Source organism: Leucoraja erinacea, chromosome 1 (assembly GCF_028641065.1).
Source record: "Leucoraja erinacea ecotype New England chromosome 1, Leri_hhj_1, whole genome shotgun sequence".
In the NCBI taxonomy this organism is placed as follows: domain Eukaryota; kingdom Metazoa; phylum Chordata; class Chondrichthyes; order Rajiformes; family Rajidae; genus Leucoraja; species Leucoraja erinaceus.
The window spans coordinates 26,701,303-26,717,103 of NC_073377.1; the positions used below are offsets into that span (position 1 = coordinate 26,701,303).

At 42.1% G+C, this 15,801-nt stretch overlaps 1 protein-coding gene across 1 annotated transcript in view; it reads right to left on the minus strand.

The window, feature by feature from the left end:
• LOC129693306 (A disintegrin and metalloproteinase with thrombospondin motifs 12-like) overlaps window positions 1–15,801 on the minus strand; it is a 548,000-nt gene that overhangs the window by 280,105 nt on the left and 252,094 nt on the right. Inside the window, exon 10 of the mRNA XM_055632162.1 lies at window positions 6,682–6,774. Within this exon, the coding sequence (XP_055488137.1) occupies window positions 6,682–6,774 (93 nt within the window). The remainder of the gene's footprint in view (window positions 1–6,681; window positions 6,775–15,801) is intronic.

Sequence of the window (15,801 nt, forward strand, 5' to 3'; positions counted from 1 at the left end):
ATACCATGTGCGCTAATTTTGCCCACTAATCTCCTATGTGGGACCTTAGCAAAGGCTTTGTGAAAGTCTAGGTACACTACATCCACTGGCTCTCCCTTGACCATTTTCCTAGTTAAATCCTCAAAAAAAATCCAGAAGATTAGTCAAGCATGATTTCCCCTTCGTAAATCCATGCTAATTCGGACTGATTCTGTTATTGCTATCGAAATGTGCCGCTATTTCATCTTTTATAATTGACCAGCGTCAAGGCAACTATAAAGTGGAAGCTGATGCACTGGCAGGTTTCATAATAACATAGAAAAATAGGTGCAGTAGGCCATTCGGCATTTCGGGCCAGCACCGCCATTCAATATGATCATGGCTGATCATCCAAAATCAGTACCCCGTTCCTGCTTTTTCCCCATATTCCTTGATTCCTTTTGCCCTTAGAGCTAAATCTAACTCTCATGAAAACATCCAATGAATTGGCCTCCACTGCCTTCTGTGGCTTGGAATTCCACAGATTCACAAATCGCCTATTTTCAGTCCTAAATGGCCTACCCCTTATTCTTAAACTGTTCTGGACTTCCCCAAAATTGGGAACATTTTTGGTGCATCTGGCCTACCCAATTTTTAAGAATTATTTATGTCTCCATATGATATCCTCTCATCCTTTTAAATTTCACTGAATACAAGCCCAGTCAACCCATTCTTTCATCATATTTCAATCTCACCATCTTGGGAATTAACCTGGTGAATCTATGCTGCACTCCCTGAATGTCCTTCCACAAATTAGGAGACCAAAACTGCACACAATACTCCAGGTGTGGTTTCACCAGCGCTCTGTACATTCTGTGCCACGACAGTAAAACCTCCTTGCTCCTAAACTAAATCATCTCAAAATGCATCTTCACTGCACAATGAAAGACACATGCCTATTAGCTTTCTAATCATCTGCCTGCTGTACCTGCCACCAAAATGCTTAACCGATGTACATTAGGACAAGGAAAGAGTGTTCACATTGCGGCCTTGTTTCCCCAAAATTTTCCACCACCACGCACAAGAAGCGCAAGAAGAACAAGAACTGCAAGAAGCGCAAGACACCATTGTATGCAGATACCAAGAAGTGTGTTCAGCTCTGGCTGAACAATTTCTAATCTTGTGATGTGGACTCGATAAGAAAATCCACATTATACTGCATCTGCCATGCATCTGCCCGCTCACCCAACCTATCCGTCACCCTGCAGCCTCATATGATCGTCCTTGCAGCTTACATTGCCACCAAGCTTTGTGACATCTGCAAATTTGGAGATGTTACATTTAATTCCCTTATCCAATTCATTTATATTGTAAATAACTGGAGTCTCAGCACCGAGCCTCGCAGCACCCCACTAGTCACTCCAGATGCGGTTTCACCTGTGCCCTGTACATTCTGAAAAGGACCCGTTAATTCCTACTCTGCTTCCTATCTGCCGATCAGTTCTCTATCCATGTGAATACCCTACCCCCAATACCATGTGTTCTATTTTGCACAGTAATCTTTTGTGTGGGACCTTATCAAAGGCTTTTTGAAAGTCCAGATATACAACATCCACTGGCTCTCCCTTATCCATTCTACTTGTTACCTCAAAAAATTCCAGAAGATTAGTCAAGCATGATTTTCCCTTCATAAATCTATTCTGATTTTGACCAATCCTGTCACACCTTTCCAAATGCGTTGCTATAACATCTTTAATAATCAAGCAACTTCCCCAGTACCAATGTAAGGCTAACTGGTCTATAATTCCCTTTTTCTCTCCACCTCCTTTCTTAAAACGTGGAGTTAAAAATTGGCTACCCTCCAGTCTACAGGAACTGATCCAGAGTCGAAAGACCATTGGAAAATGATCAATGCATCCATGATTTCTAGGGTCACCTCCTTGAGTACTCTGGGGTACAAACCATCAGGCCCTGGGAATGTGTCTGCTTTCAGTCCCAACAGTTCACCTAACACCATTTCCTGACTAATGTGGAATCCCTTCAGCTTCTCCCTCCCACTAGATCCTCAGTCCCCTAGTATTTCTGGGATTTTTTTTGTGTCTTCCCTAGTGAAGACAGAACCAAAGTACTTCTTTAACCATATAACCATATAACAATTACAGCACGGACACAGGCCATCTCGGCCCTACAAGTCCGTGCCGAACAACTTTTTTAGTCTTACTGCCTGCACTCATACCATAACCCTCCATTCCCTTCTCATCCATATGCCTATCCAATTTATTTTTAAATGATACCAACGAACCTGCCTCCACCACTTCCACTGGAAGCTCATTCCACACCGCTACCACTCTCTGAGTAAAGAAGTTCCCCCTCATGTTTCCCCTAAACTTCTGTCCCTTAATTCTGAAGTCATGTCTGTTCTGTTCTGTCTGTTCTGCCATTTCCTTATTTCCCATTATAAATGCACCTGTCACTGACTGCAAGAGACGTACACTTATCCTCACTAATCTTTTCCTTTTTACTTATCTAAAGAAGCTTTTACAGTCAGTTTTTATATTCCCAGCAAACTTTCTTTCATGATCTTTTTTTCCCCTCATAATTACCCCCTTTTCCTCCTCTGTTGTTCTAAATTTCTCACAGTCTTCCAGTTTGCTGTTTCGTCTGGCCAATTTATGTGCCTCTTTCTTGGATTTATCATAATCCTTGATTTCCCTCGTTAGCCACAGTTGAGCTGCATTCCCCGTTTTATTTTTTCAGCAGACAGGGATGGACAATTTTTGGAGTTCATTAATGTGGTCTTTAAATCTTTGCCATTACATCTCCACCGTCAACTCTCTTAAGTATAATTTGCCAGTCTATCGTAACCAATTTCCATCTCATACCTTCAAAGTTTCCTTTCTTTAAGTTCAGGACCCTAGTCTCTGAATTAACTGTGTCACTCTCCATCCCAGTGCAGAATTCCACCATATTATGGTCACTGTTGCCCAAGGGGCTTTGCACAACGAGATCACTAACTAATCCTTCCTCATTACACAATACCCAGTCTAGGATGGCCTGACCTCTAGTCGGCTCCTCTACATATAGGTTTAAAAACCCATCCCGGAAAACATTCCAGGAAATCCTCCTCCTCAGCGCTGTTGCCAATTTGGTTGGCCCAATCTATATGTATTTTAAAATCACCCAAGATAACTGCTGCACCTTTGCTACACGCATCCCTAATTTCCTGCTTGATGTTACCCCCAACCTTCCTACTGCGGTTTGGTGATCTGTATACAAAGCCAACAAGCGTTTTCTGCCCTTGGCTATTTCGCAGTTCTGCCCATACTGATTCTACAACATCCACTATTGTATCTCCTTGCTATTGTATTAATCTCCTCTTTAACCAGCAATGCCAGCCCACCTCCTCTTCCTTTCTGTCTATCCTTCCTGAATTTTGAGTACCCATGCATGTTTGGCTCCCAGCCTTGGTCACCCTGGAGCCATGTCTCTGTAATTCCAACTATATCATATCCCTTAAATCACTTATATTGGAAAGCAGTGACAGGATTGGTCAAAGTCAGCATGGATTTATGAAGGGGAAGTCATGCTTGACTAATCTTTTGGAATATTTTGAGGATGTAACAAGTAGAATGGATAAAGGAGAGCCAGTGGATGTGGAGTATCTGGACTCAAAAAAGCCTTTGACAAGGTCCCACACAAGAGATTAGTGTGCAAAATTAGAGCACATGGTATTGGAGGTAGGGTATTGACATGGATTGAGAACTGGTTGGCAGACGAAGCAAAGAGTAGGAATTAACGGGTCATTTTCAGAATAGCACCCAGTGACAAGTGGGGTGCAGCAAGGCTCGGTGCAGGGGCCCCAGTTATTTACAATATATATTAACTATTTAGACAAGGGAATTAAATGTGACATCTCCATGTTTGCAAATGACACAAAGCAGTGTGGCAGTGTGAGCTGCGATGAGGATGCTATGAGGCTGCAGGGTGACTTGGATAGGTTGGGTGATGGGCAGAAGCATGACAGATGCAGTATAATGTGGATAAATGTGTGGTTATCCACTTTGGTGGCAAGAACAGGAAAACAGATTATTATCTGAATGGTGTCAAGTTAGGAAAAGGAAAGGTACAACGAGACTTGGGTGTGCTTGTACATCAGTCACTGATAGCAAGCATGCAGGTATAGCAGGCAGTGAAGAAAGTTAATGGAATGTTGGCCTTCATTGCGAGAAGATTTGAGTTTAGGAGCAAAGAGGTCCTACAATTGTACAGGGCCTTGGTGAGGCCGCACCTGGAGTATTGTGTGCAATTTTGGTCTCCCAATTTGACGAAGGACATTATTGCTATTGAGGGAGTGCAGCGTAGGTTCACCAGATTAATTCCCGGGCTGGCGGGACTGACATACAGTATGATGAAAGAATGGGTCGACTGTGCTTGTATTCATTAGAATTTAGAGGGATGAGGGGATCTTATAGAAACATATAAAATTCTTAAAAGGATTGGACAGGCTAGATGCAGGAAAATTTTCCCGATGTTGGGTGAGTGTAGAACCAGGGCTCACATAGTAAGAATAAGGGGTAGGACTGAGATACAAGTATAAAGAAAGCACATCATGCCTCTACTTCCTGAGAAGATTACAGAGAATCGATATGTCAAGGAGGACTCTCTCGAACATCTACAGGTACACAGTAGAGAGCATGCTGACCGATTGCATCATGGCAACTTGAGCACCCAAGAGCGGAAAAGACTGCAAAAAGTTGTAAGCACTGCCCAGTCCATCATTAGCTCTGATCTCCTTACCATCGAGGGGATCTATCACAGTCGCTGCCTCAAAAAGGCTGCCAGCATCATCAAGGACCCACACCATCCTGGCCACTCACTATTTCCCCGCTGCCTTCAGGTAGAAAGTACAGGAGCCTGAAAGCTGCAACATCCAGGTTCAGGAATAGCTACTTCCCCACAGCCATCAGGCTATTAAACTCAACTCAAACAAAACTCTGATAATTAATAGCCCATTGCATTTTATCTGTTTATTTATGTGTGTATATATATATATATATACACATTGGTATACAGTCACACTTATCTGTTCTGTATTTATTTATGCCTACTATATTCTGTTATGCTGAAGCAAAGCAAGAATTTCATTGTCCTATCTGGGACAATAAACTCTCTTGAATCTTGAATCTTTTGCTTCTGTCCTCCTTTTATGGCCCTCTGGCTCCTTGCATTCGTTCCCATCCTCCTGCTCTGCTAGTTTAAACGTGACCTTTCCCACTCTCTTTTTCTGTTAGCTGCACGCATACGCTTCCACGTGTCAGTTTCTCCTGCTGTTTAGTTCAAACCCACCTGTGTAGCACCAGCAAACCTGCCTGCCAGAATCTCAGTCCACCTCCAATTAAGGTGCAACCCGCCCCTTTTGTACAGGTCAGCCCTGCTCCAGTAGAGATTCGAGTGATCAATAAATCTAAATCCCTACCACCTGCACATACTCCTCAGCCACACATTCAGATCCCCTATCTCCCTGTTCCTACCCTCACCAGCATGAGGTACTGGTAGCAACCCAGAGATAACCACCCTAGAAGTCCTGCTTTCAGCCTCCTACCTTGTTCTCTATACTCGTATTGCAGAACCTCCTTCCTCCTTACCCATGTCATTTGTGCCTACATGCACAACTACTTCCGGCTGCTCACGTTCCCTCTCAAGGATGTTCTGAAGTCGGTCTGAGACGTCATGAACCCTGACATCAGGGAGGCAACACATCATCCTCGAACCTCGCCTGTCACCATAGAATCTCCTGTCTGCACCTCTGACAATGGAGTCACCCACCACTATGGCTCTGCCTGACGTCGGTCTCACCGGTCGAGCCTCAGTGCCAGGATTCGAGTCATAGACCTGTCCACCGCTCAGACTGGAAATGCCGTCTGCCCCGACAGCTCCCAAGAGGGTGTACCTGTTCACAAGAGGTACTTCCACCGAGGTGTTCTGCACTCTCTTCATCCCCTTTATTAACATCTCTACCCATCGCACCTCCTGTGCTCTTGGAGTGACGACCTGACCATAGATCCTGTCCTAGAAGCTTTCATCTTCCCGGATGGATCGCAGGTCATCCAGCTGCTGCTCCAGTTCCCAAACTCGGTTCCTTGAGGAGCTGCATCTAGGCAGTTCCCACAGGTGTAGTGGTCAGTGACACCAGCAGTCCCCCTGACTTCCCACATCCTGCAGCAAACGCACTGCAATAACATCTCTGCCATCAAAAGTTTAAATATTTAAATTAAATTAAACACACACATAAATGTAGCCTCCTTGCCTCAGCCTCCTTGCCGAAGAATCTTGAGCCAAAGATTTGCTTCTTTATGCAGAGAAAACATGAATCTGGAGAAAGCCAAAATGGGCTGCTGCTGTAGTTTTGGTCACAGTCATATTGGCCCTGTTTGTGACTGCTCTTGCCTCTTTGGCAAGCCAATCCAGTCATCAACAGTTCTCAGCTGAATCCCTTGGACGTTTTTTGTGACCATCAAGATTAGATGCCATTTTCTCATTTCCTCCCAACTCAAGCGGTGAATGCCTTACCTTCTGTGTAGTTGCAAAACACTTTTGGAATTCAAGTCCCAACCCATCGCTTTTAAATGAGAGAAAGGAGGAAATGGGATAAAAATACCTTGATTCTAAATTCTAAGTTATGATCGAAAAAGGGCAAAACTGGCCTTGAGGCAATTTCCATACCTTCTTCTCTCCACAGCTGGTTCCGTCTGCTGCAGCGTCTAGTTTAGATCTGCAAGAGCCATTCAATGAGCACCAGAGTGTTTGACAAATATTCTGTCAATAAAGAAAACAAACTTATTTATTAGGTATAGGAAAGAACTGCCGATGCTGGTTAAAATCGAAGATAGATACAAAATGCTGGAGTAACCCAGCGGGACAGGCAGCATCTCTGGAGAGAAGGAATGGGGGACTTTTCAGGTCGAGATCTGAAGAAGGGTCTCGACCCGAAACGTCACCCATTCCACATCTCTAGAGATTCTACCTGTCCTGCTGATTTACTCCAGCATTTTGTGTCTATCTCATTTATTAGGTGTTGATTTCTAAGATTTATCTGCTTTTATTAGTTTATTTTAATTCGTTTATTAATTTATTTTATTAGCTTTTATTAGTTATTAATTTATTAGTTATCTAATAACTGATAGGCTTTATGCTGACCAAATGTACTTCTTAAGCCTGGGCATGATACCAAACACTCTTTAGGTGTTGGCTGGAATGTCATGTTCAATATAGGACGGTATGGCTCAAGTGTTGTTAAATAAGATTGATTAGATGTGCATGGTGGGTTAAAGAGCTTGTGTCTTTGCTCTGTGATTCTAATCGAGGAATACAGAAAAAAAAACAATGACAGAAGTGTTCATAATTGAAGGAAGTCACAAGATCTGCAGAGTATTCAGGTTTTGACCATCTAAATACACTGCCTACAAAAGTGGAGGAAACAGGTTTAATGGTAACTTTGAATGCCATGATGAATACATAAATAAATGTTAAAATTAAAAAATTCACAGTATTACGGCGAAAATGGGGAATGCTGACTAATTTAGCAGTTTCTTTAAGAGCCAAGCAAGCCCAATGGTCTGGATGGCATTCTTCTGTGTGGCACCTTCAATAATTCTATGTTCCTGAAGGCTGTTGCCAAAGGAATCTCAATAGATTATTCCATTGAAAATATAATAAAAAGGGAATATTACATAATGAATCAGCACGGATCAGTGGCCCATTTCGTGTTATTATGAAGATAAATACATCCTCCTATGATTACTTTGGCTTAAGAATTGCAGCTTATTCTTTTATTTTTCAAAGCACATTTAGTATCATAAAACGTTCCAAGGCACAAACAATATCTGACAAACACAATGACACTTAACCACAGTGGAAGTCATTAAGTCTGATCAACAAGGGAGGTTTTAACAAGTAACTTTCAGGGAAAGAGAAAGGGAAAGAAACACTAAGGTTTAGAGAGGAAATTTTGAACCCAAAAGTATAAATGCTATAAACAGAACCCAAAGTTTTAAGAACATCCATTCGGTTCAGGTATTTGTACACTCTGCAAAGCATACAGAATTATTAATCACAGCAATCCCGCGTGCAACAGAAGGGTCTCCGCCCAAAACGTCACTCATTCCTTCTCTCCAGATATGCTGCCTGACCCGCTGAATTAGTCCAGCATTTTGTATCTATCCCAACACTCACAAGCTGGCAATAAACGTGTGAGAAGACATGAATTAATCCACTGCCATTAATACATTGGAAAACATTCTCGCCTTCCATTCTTTTTAAAATAAAAGGGAATTGTCAGAGCTACGAGCAGCAAATTTTTAATTTTTTTTTGGGAGGGGAGAAAATAACAAGAAAGGGGATTTGTTTTAAAAGACCCGGACTGCAGGTCACGGACACCTCAGCATCCACTGGGTTTGTGCGGCACAAGCAGCAAATTTTATGACTAAAAAATATAGATACAACAATTTCAAAAGATAGATGGGAGGAAAGCCTTCTATATATATACACAACTGTTCTCTTAACGTTATGAATTCGTTAATACGATTTAAAATACTGCGTTATTCAAAGTCTAAACTGAATAAGGTCTTCCCAAATGTTTCCCCTATTTGTGATAAATGTCTCCTTCAGGAAGCAACCATAACCCACTCTTTTGCCTCCTGTATAAAGTTACATAATTTCTGGAGGGGAATTTTTTAATTTTTTTCTAAAATACTTAAAATAACATTGGACCCGACACAGAATTGATTACTCTAGGTACGTCAGAAGCCTGTTCTGAGCTAACATTATTTCAAAGACGTTTCCTTAACTATGGCCTGATAACGGCGAAAAAAACAAATACTTAAATTTTGGAAACACACATCAGTCCCTACTGTGAAGATGTGGATTTAAAACATGTCCGAGAAACTACATTTGGAAAATATTAGGCTTGTCTTGGCAGAAAAACTAGATAATTTTTTCAAGGCATGGACACCCTTTACCGAATTCTTACAAGGATAGTATGGTGCAACACAACTTTGGATTTAAATCCGATTCTGGGTTGGGCGAGGTGGGCGGGGCGGGAGACAAGGGTCAGGTACATCTCCACTTTTTTTCTTTTTCCTCTATGATATCTTTATTCACTTTTTGGCCACACTACTTTGGTAGTCTAGGGGTTTTACTTTCACTTTTTCCCTCTCTTGTTCTTTCTCTCTTCTTTTCCCTCATTTTCAGGTTAAAAGTTTAAAATTAAAGCTGTACAATAATTGTAAAATTTTACATGCTGAATGTTTTATTCTTGTACAATTGCTTCTAATAAAAACAGTTTAAAAAAATATATATATTTTTATATATATATATATTTTTTTTTTAATAAATACAACTTTTATTAGAAGCAATTGTCCAAAGATAAAACTTCCGGCATCTACAATTATACAATTATTGTACAGCTTTAATTTTAAACTTTTAACCTGAAAAAAAAAATAAAAAAAAATATATATATATTTGGTCAAGACTATAAATAATGATCTCCTTTTCTTTTCACTATTTTCTCTCTCAACTTTCTTCATTTGCTCGTTTTCTTTCTTCACACACTATATATTTCACATTTTTCTATCCTTTACTATCTAACTTCTTTTTCTTATTCTCATCTTTTTTCAATGTAACAAAAAAAAAAGAAGTTGTACATAAAATGTATTATGAAAATATATATTAGGCACTTTGGTGCCATATGACTGTGCTTACTTCTAATAAAATAAAATATTTAAAAAAAATATATATATATATATATATATAGGTATGGATTAAGAGATTGCTGTCCAAACGAAAATTTATGGCATTGTTTTTACAATTGCAGATGTTCATCGAGATTATTGCCCAGTATTACTCAAACAATAGTTTCCGAATGCAGAACAGGAATTCTCCTTCACCATTAAAATTGTTCCAGGCCATCTAGAAAGAGAAGCCCGGCATGCAGATTGGCACCATCTTTCCTCGCTTCCCTTCTTATTCTTCGTGTCCTGCTCCTTGATGCTCAATACCACAGACCAAGCTCATTATCAGATGTCTCCAAGCAAAATGCAGAGGCACCCTGACTGGTGTTTCTGGTGCTGCTGCCACTCAAACCAAAAGATCAAAACTTGAATGGCTACAAAATAATCATTTGGTCCATTTTATATGGCAGGAAACCACAGGAATGAAATTCAGTTAATTTCGGTGCCTTTAATTAATCTCACAAATCACCATTACTCCTGTTGCTTTTTATCTATAAAACTGTATCCAGCAATGTATCTAGAAAAAAAATGCTTTCTATTATGATGATCCAATTATTCAAAGTCATCCATACACCAGATGGATTTAATAAAATATCTACCTCATCCCCACTGTGTGTGTATCTGTGTCCGTGTGCAAGTCTGTGTGAGTCTCTGTGTGTGTTCTATCTTCCTCATTCAGAACAGCAAAGAGAAATCTCCGGCTTCGGATCCTGGGCAGCTTTGATATTTCTCGGATGTTTTAGGAAGTAGAAACCACTGGGATGCTTTTTGACAGTTCTCTCACACATCTTAAACTCAAAGCCTTTAGCTCACCAGAAGCAAATCTAATTGCATTTTCAAATCTTGTTCACTCTGTATCACACAGCATTCCTGGTTACTTAATCTCCATATTATCCATCTGCCTGACTGGTCTTCAATCACCCAATTTGCAAACTTTTCATTTGCATCCCTTGATATTTGCGTGTTCAACACAAACAAACATTTAATCGTCTGGCAAATCCTTTAAAAATGTGGAACCAGGATCAAATCAGATTATTATTTTCCATACCAAACATGGCAAACTTTCCTGAGCCTTCTTCTTAACTTCTAAGCACACAAAATAATATTCATGAGACTTCCGAGTTTCATATGCTCCGTCACCTCTCCAGAACAAAATTGCTTCGGATTAATGTTGTTTTCATACTGGTGGCTTACCTACCAAGGATAAATGTACAGAATGATTTTGTACACTAAATTATAACAATAATTTGTGTCCAGAGGAGGTTAACCTATGATAAGCATTTGTCGGCACTGGGCATGTACTCGCTGGAGTTTACAAAAATGAGGGGGCGACTTCATTGAAATGTACCAAATAGTGAAAGGCTTGGATAGAGTGGATGTGGAGAGGATGTTTCCACTAGTGGGAGAGTCTAGGACTGGAGGACATTGCCTCAGAATTAAAGGATGTTCCTTTAGGAAGGAGATGAGGAGGAATTTCTTTAATCAGGGGGTGGTGAATCTGTGGAATTATTTGCAACAGAAGGCTAAGTCAATGGATATTATTAAGGCAGAGATAGATAGATTATTGTGTAGGACAGAATGAGAGGTTAGAGTAAGAAAGGGGAGTGGAAAAGTTGAGGCAGTTGATGTCCCACCCGCAGTTGGAAAATAAAAAGTCTAAAGAAGGTAGAGGGCCATCTGGAGGAGTCCAAGAGGAGGGGATCTGGTAGAGAAGGGAGAAGGGGTCTTCACTGGGTGGTGAGGACTCCTTCCCATAGAAAAAGGCACGGAGGTGGAGGCGACAGAATAAGAGCTCTACGTCATGGTGGACCAAGATCTCTTTGAGGTGGGGGTGGAGTGGAATAAAGGTGAGGCCAGACCTTTCAGTATCAGAAAGGGGGAAGTCAGAGGGGATGGTGAACACACAAGGGGGGGTTGTGGTCAGAGAAAGGCAGGAGAGTAGATGGAGGCTGAGGCGATGTCTGGCAGGGGGATGGTGGGCGTTCAGATAGGAGGGGAGCATGAGGACTATTGTATGGGTGAGGAGTAGTTGGGAGTCTGAAGAAGGGTCTCGACACAAGTCAAGTCAAGTCAAGTTTATTCATCACATACACATACGAGATGTGCAGTGAAATGAAAAGTGGCAATGCTCGCGGACTTTGTGCAAAAAACAAACAAACAAACAAACAAACTACAATCAGAATGGAACAGAATCACATATTATTTTACATATTACATATTGCGGGAGGAAGGAAAAAGGAAAAAAACAACAATTTAAAAAAAACAGTAGAATGGTACAGTAAAGTTAGTCCCTGGTGAGATAGAAGTTTACAGTCCTAATGGCCTTTGGGAAGAAACTCCTTCTCAACCTCTCCGTTCTCACAGCATGGCAATAGAGGCATTTGCCTGATCGTAGCAGCTGGAACAGTCCGTTGCAGGGGTGGAAGGGGTCTCCCATGATCTTATTGGCTCTGAAGTTGCTCCTCCTGATGTATAGATCCTGCAGGGGGGCGAGTGAAGTTCCCATAGTGCGTTCGACTGAACGCACTACTCTCTGCAGAGCCTTCTTGTCCTTTCCCAAAACAAATCGTGATATTTCCGGACAAGATGCTTTCCACAGCCGCTGAGTAGAAGCACTGGAGGATCCTCAGAGACACTCTGAATTTCCTCAATTGCCTGTGGTGGGAAAGGCGCTGTATTGCCTTACTCACGAGTGCTGCAGCGTGTGATGTCCATGTCATATCCTCATTCCCTCTCTCCAGAGATGCTGCCTGTCCCGCTGAGTTACTCCAGCATTTTGGGTCGACTTCAGATAGATTCTTGATTAGTATGGGTGTCAGGGGTTATGGGGAGAATGGGGTTAGGAGGGAGAGATAGATCATCCATGATTAAATGGTGTAGTAGACATGATGGGCTGAATGGCCTAATTCTGCTCCTTTTAACATGATCTAATGACGAGAAGGGGTAGGAAGACCTCTCAGCAGTGAGTGGTGTCAACTAAGAGTATTCAGCGAGCAAGCCTCTAACGTGAAATTCGTCAATGCCCAACTTTGATATCCTGTGCATTGGAATGTCACTAAAATTTGCTCTTTGTAGCCACAAGCACAAACCTCAAAGACAAGGCGGATATTGTTTGGTTGTGAGAGGATGTTTAAGATGCTTGTCAACTTTATCCTTCATAAGTCTGTGTGCTCAATCCACTGCGCTACTCCCTCCATCCCCATAATTGTGTTGTTGGACACCGTGTCTTTAAATTCAACACTGTTATTGGATGAAAAATGGGTATTTGATGAGTCAGATTGCAGGAGGGATAATCTGGTTGAATGATACCAGAACACCAATCTTGCTTTAAACTTAAGTAAAAACAAGGATCTGATTGTTAATATCAGGAAGAGAAAGCCAAGTATCCAAGCCTGTTGTCATCGCCAGGATGGCAGTGGAGAGAGTTACCGGGCATTCATAACTCTGAAGATCTGTCCTGGGCCAAGCATGTTGATGTAATCATAAAGAAAGCACATCCAAGCCAATACTTTCTTAGGAGATTGAGGAGATTAGGTTTGTTGCCGAATACTCTATACTCTGGATTTGCAAAGATTGAGATTGACACTGACTGAATGCACCTTACTTTGCGTTTACTTCTTGGTAGCTTTGTGTTCTTGATCCAAAAGTGATTCTGCTCCAGTGTATCATGAAGATCATTGCCCAATATTTTGACACAGAGTCACGATGCATTTATTCTGTGGGGGTCCTGTTTGCCAGCAATCACATCAGAACCAAAGGTAGCAACTGGGTAGTATTGGCTTTCCATGGATGCCATGACTCATGACTCCTGCTTGTTCCCTACACATGTGCAACAGATATACTGTCTTGCTGCCCTAAGTACAATAGATCAGTCCACAGGGAGTGATTATTCTGCCTGGATTAGTGGAGTCAGGGGATATGGGGAGAAGGCAGGAACAGGGTACTGATTGGGGATGGTCAGCCATGATCACATTGAATGGCGATGCTGGCTCAAAGGTCCGAATGGCCTACTCCTGCACCTATTGTCTATTATCGGGTGTCCGTTATTGCCAATTATTCACTATAACCGAGTAAAGTCTTATAATTGTATGCAGCTGAAACAGAAAAATTAGAGATGATGGTTAATGCACAAAAGGCCACAAAGTGCTGGAATAACTCAATGGGTCAGGCAGCATCACTGGAGAACATGGATAGGTGACAGACACAAAATGCTGGAGGAACTTAGCGGGACATGCAACATCTTTGGAGAGAAGGAATGGGTGACATTTCGGGTCAAAACCTTTCTTCTAACTGATGACAGGAGAGTGGGCGGTACAAAGATAAGATGTAGTCAGAAACAGTAAGACTGGTAGGAGAATTGGGAAGGGGGAGGGTATGGACAGAGAGGGCTATGTGGAGTTAGAAAAGTCAAGGTTCATACTGCTGGGGTGTAAGCTACCCAAGCAAAATGTGAGGTGCTGTTCCTCCAATGTGCGCTGGGCCTCGCTCTGACAATGGAGAAGGCCCAGGACAGAAAGGTCAGTGTGGGAATGGGAGGGGGAGTTAAAGTGTTGAGCAACCAGGTGAGCAGATAGATTTAGGCAAACTGAGGCGAGGTGTTCAGCCACACGATCACTGAGCCTGCGTGGATAGCTGATGCCAAGACTGTTCTTCAGACTGATTCAATCTACTGAGTTACTTCAGCACTATGTCTCATTGCACATTCAAATTATGTGTCGATGCCACTGGACTGTACTAGCGGGCACTTCTTCACCGGTACATGTAGCTGATGTTGCGGCTCACATTGCAGCCTCTGGGGACAGCACTTTCTTCACCTACTGCTGCTGCCAAGGTGGAGTATGTCAGCGACCCCAGGGAAGAAGTTGGAGGTGGCGGCGGTGGGGTTTAGAGGCCAAGCGGACAGAGCGACGGGAGAAGGAGGCAGAGGCGGTCGTGCGGGAAGCGGAAAAAACAAGCGCCAACAGCAAGTAGCAGCAGCGGGTGAGAAGGGAAGGAGCCCCATGGTGACTGAGCGTGTCCTATCAGTGGCAGGGGACTGAAGAAAGCGCTGTCCCTAGGGGCTAGAACATGAGCCGCAACAACAGCCGTGTCACCGGACCGTGTGGTGGGTGAAGAAAGGCTTGTTGGTTTACATTGCGAGTCGAGGTTGGGGTCAGAAGCCGGGGCTCTAAACAGCCGGGGAGACTGTGGGAGCCGGGGGTGACATCGGCAGGTCCGTCCGCTATATCTAAAACCCGTTATAAAGGGGTCTGTTGAAATGAGGGTTAACTCAAAGAGGGTATTCCCCTCTTTGCCAGCTCTTCCAACAAGGTTTACATCATGCACTCACCTGTTCAAAGTATCACAACACAAATACAATTGTGTAAATACCCTCCTCACTTGCAATAGCTACAAGTTACCAACATTTTAAGTGGCACTTAAAACTAGACCTTTGAACAATGTATTCAGCCAGTGATTCAGGCAACAATTATTTGATAGTGAAGATGAAATTAACTGATTGCTATGCTATGAACAGCACAATCTCCTGTTAGCACATGTCCTTATTTATTTATCACCCCCTGGTGATGTAAAATTAAACTCTTACAAAGTTTCCATAAAACACACTTCCATTTAAAATAACCAACTTTAATTATTTGAAATGTACTTCCATTTAAGAAAGTACACTCAAAGTATCTATTTCTCTGTAGGCACTTTTCAAGTTGATCTGAGTCAAATAATTTGTGGTGTGTAGCAGAGAGCTGTTTAAAAACAGCAGTTAATCACAACATACCAACCCAGAACGTTAGTAATTAGAAGAACAGGGTCCATGATTTAACTGCTATTGTATCAGGTGACATCCATAAAGGTGGCAGTTGTGCATCCTCCTGCTGAAACATTCTCCTCAACCTCTTTTGCTCTTTCAACCAAACTATCCTTGTGAACAGATGAGGTGGAGATGGAGAAATTGAGCCCAAATCATCTTAAAATACGTTGATTTCATCTTAACCTTCCCCCCCCCACCCCGACCAATCCCTTCCAACCTATATGCGAGACAATTCATATGAGTTGAGTTGAG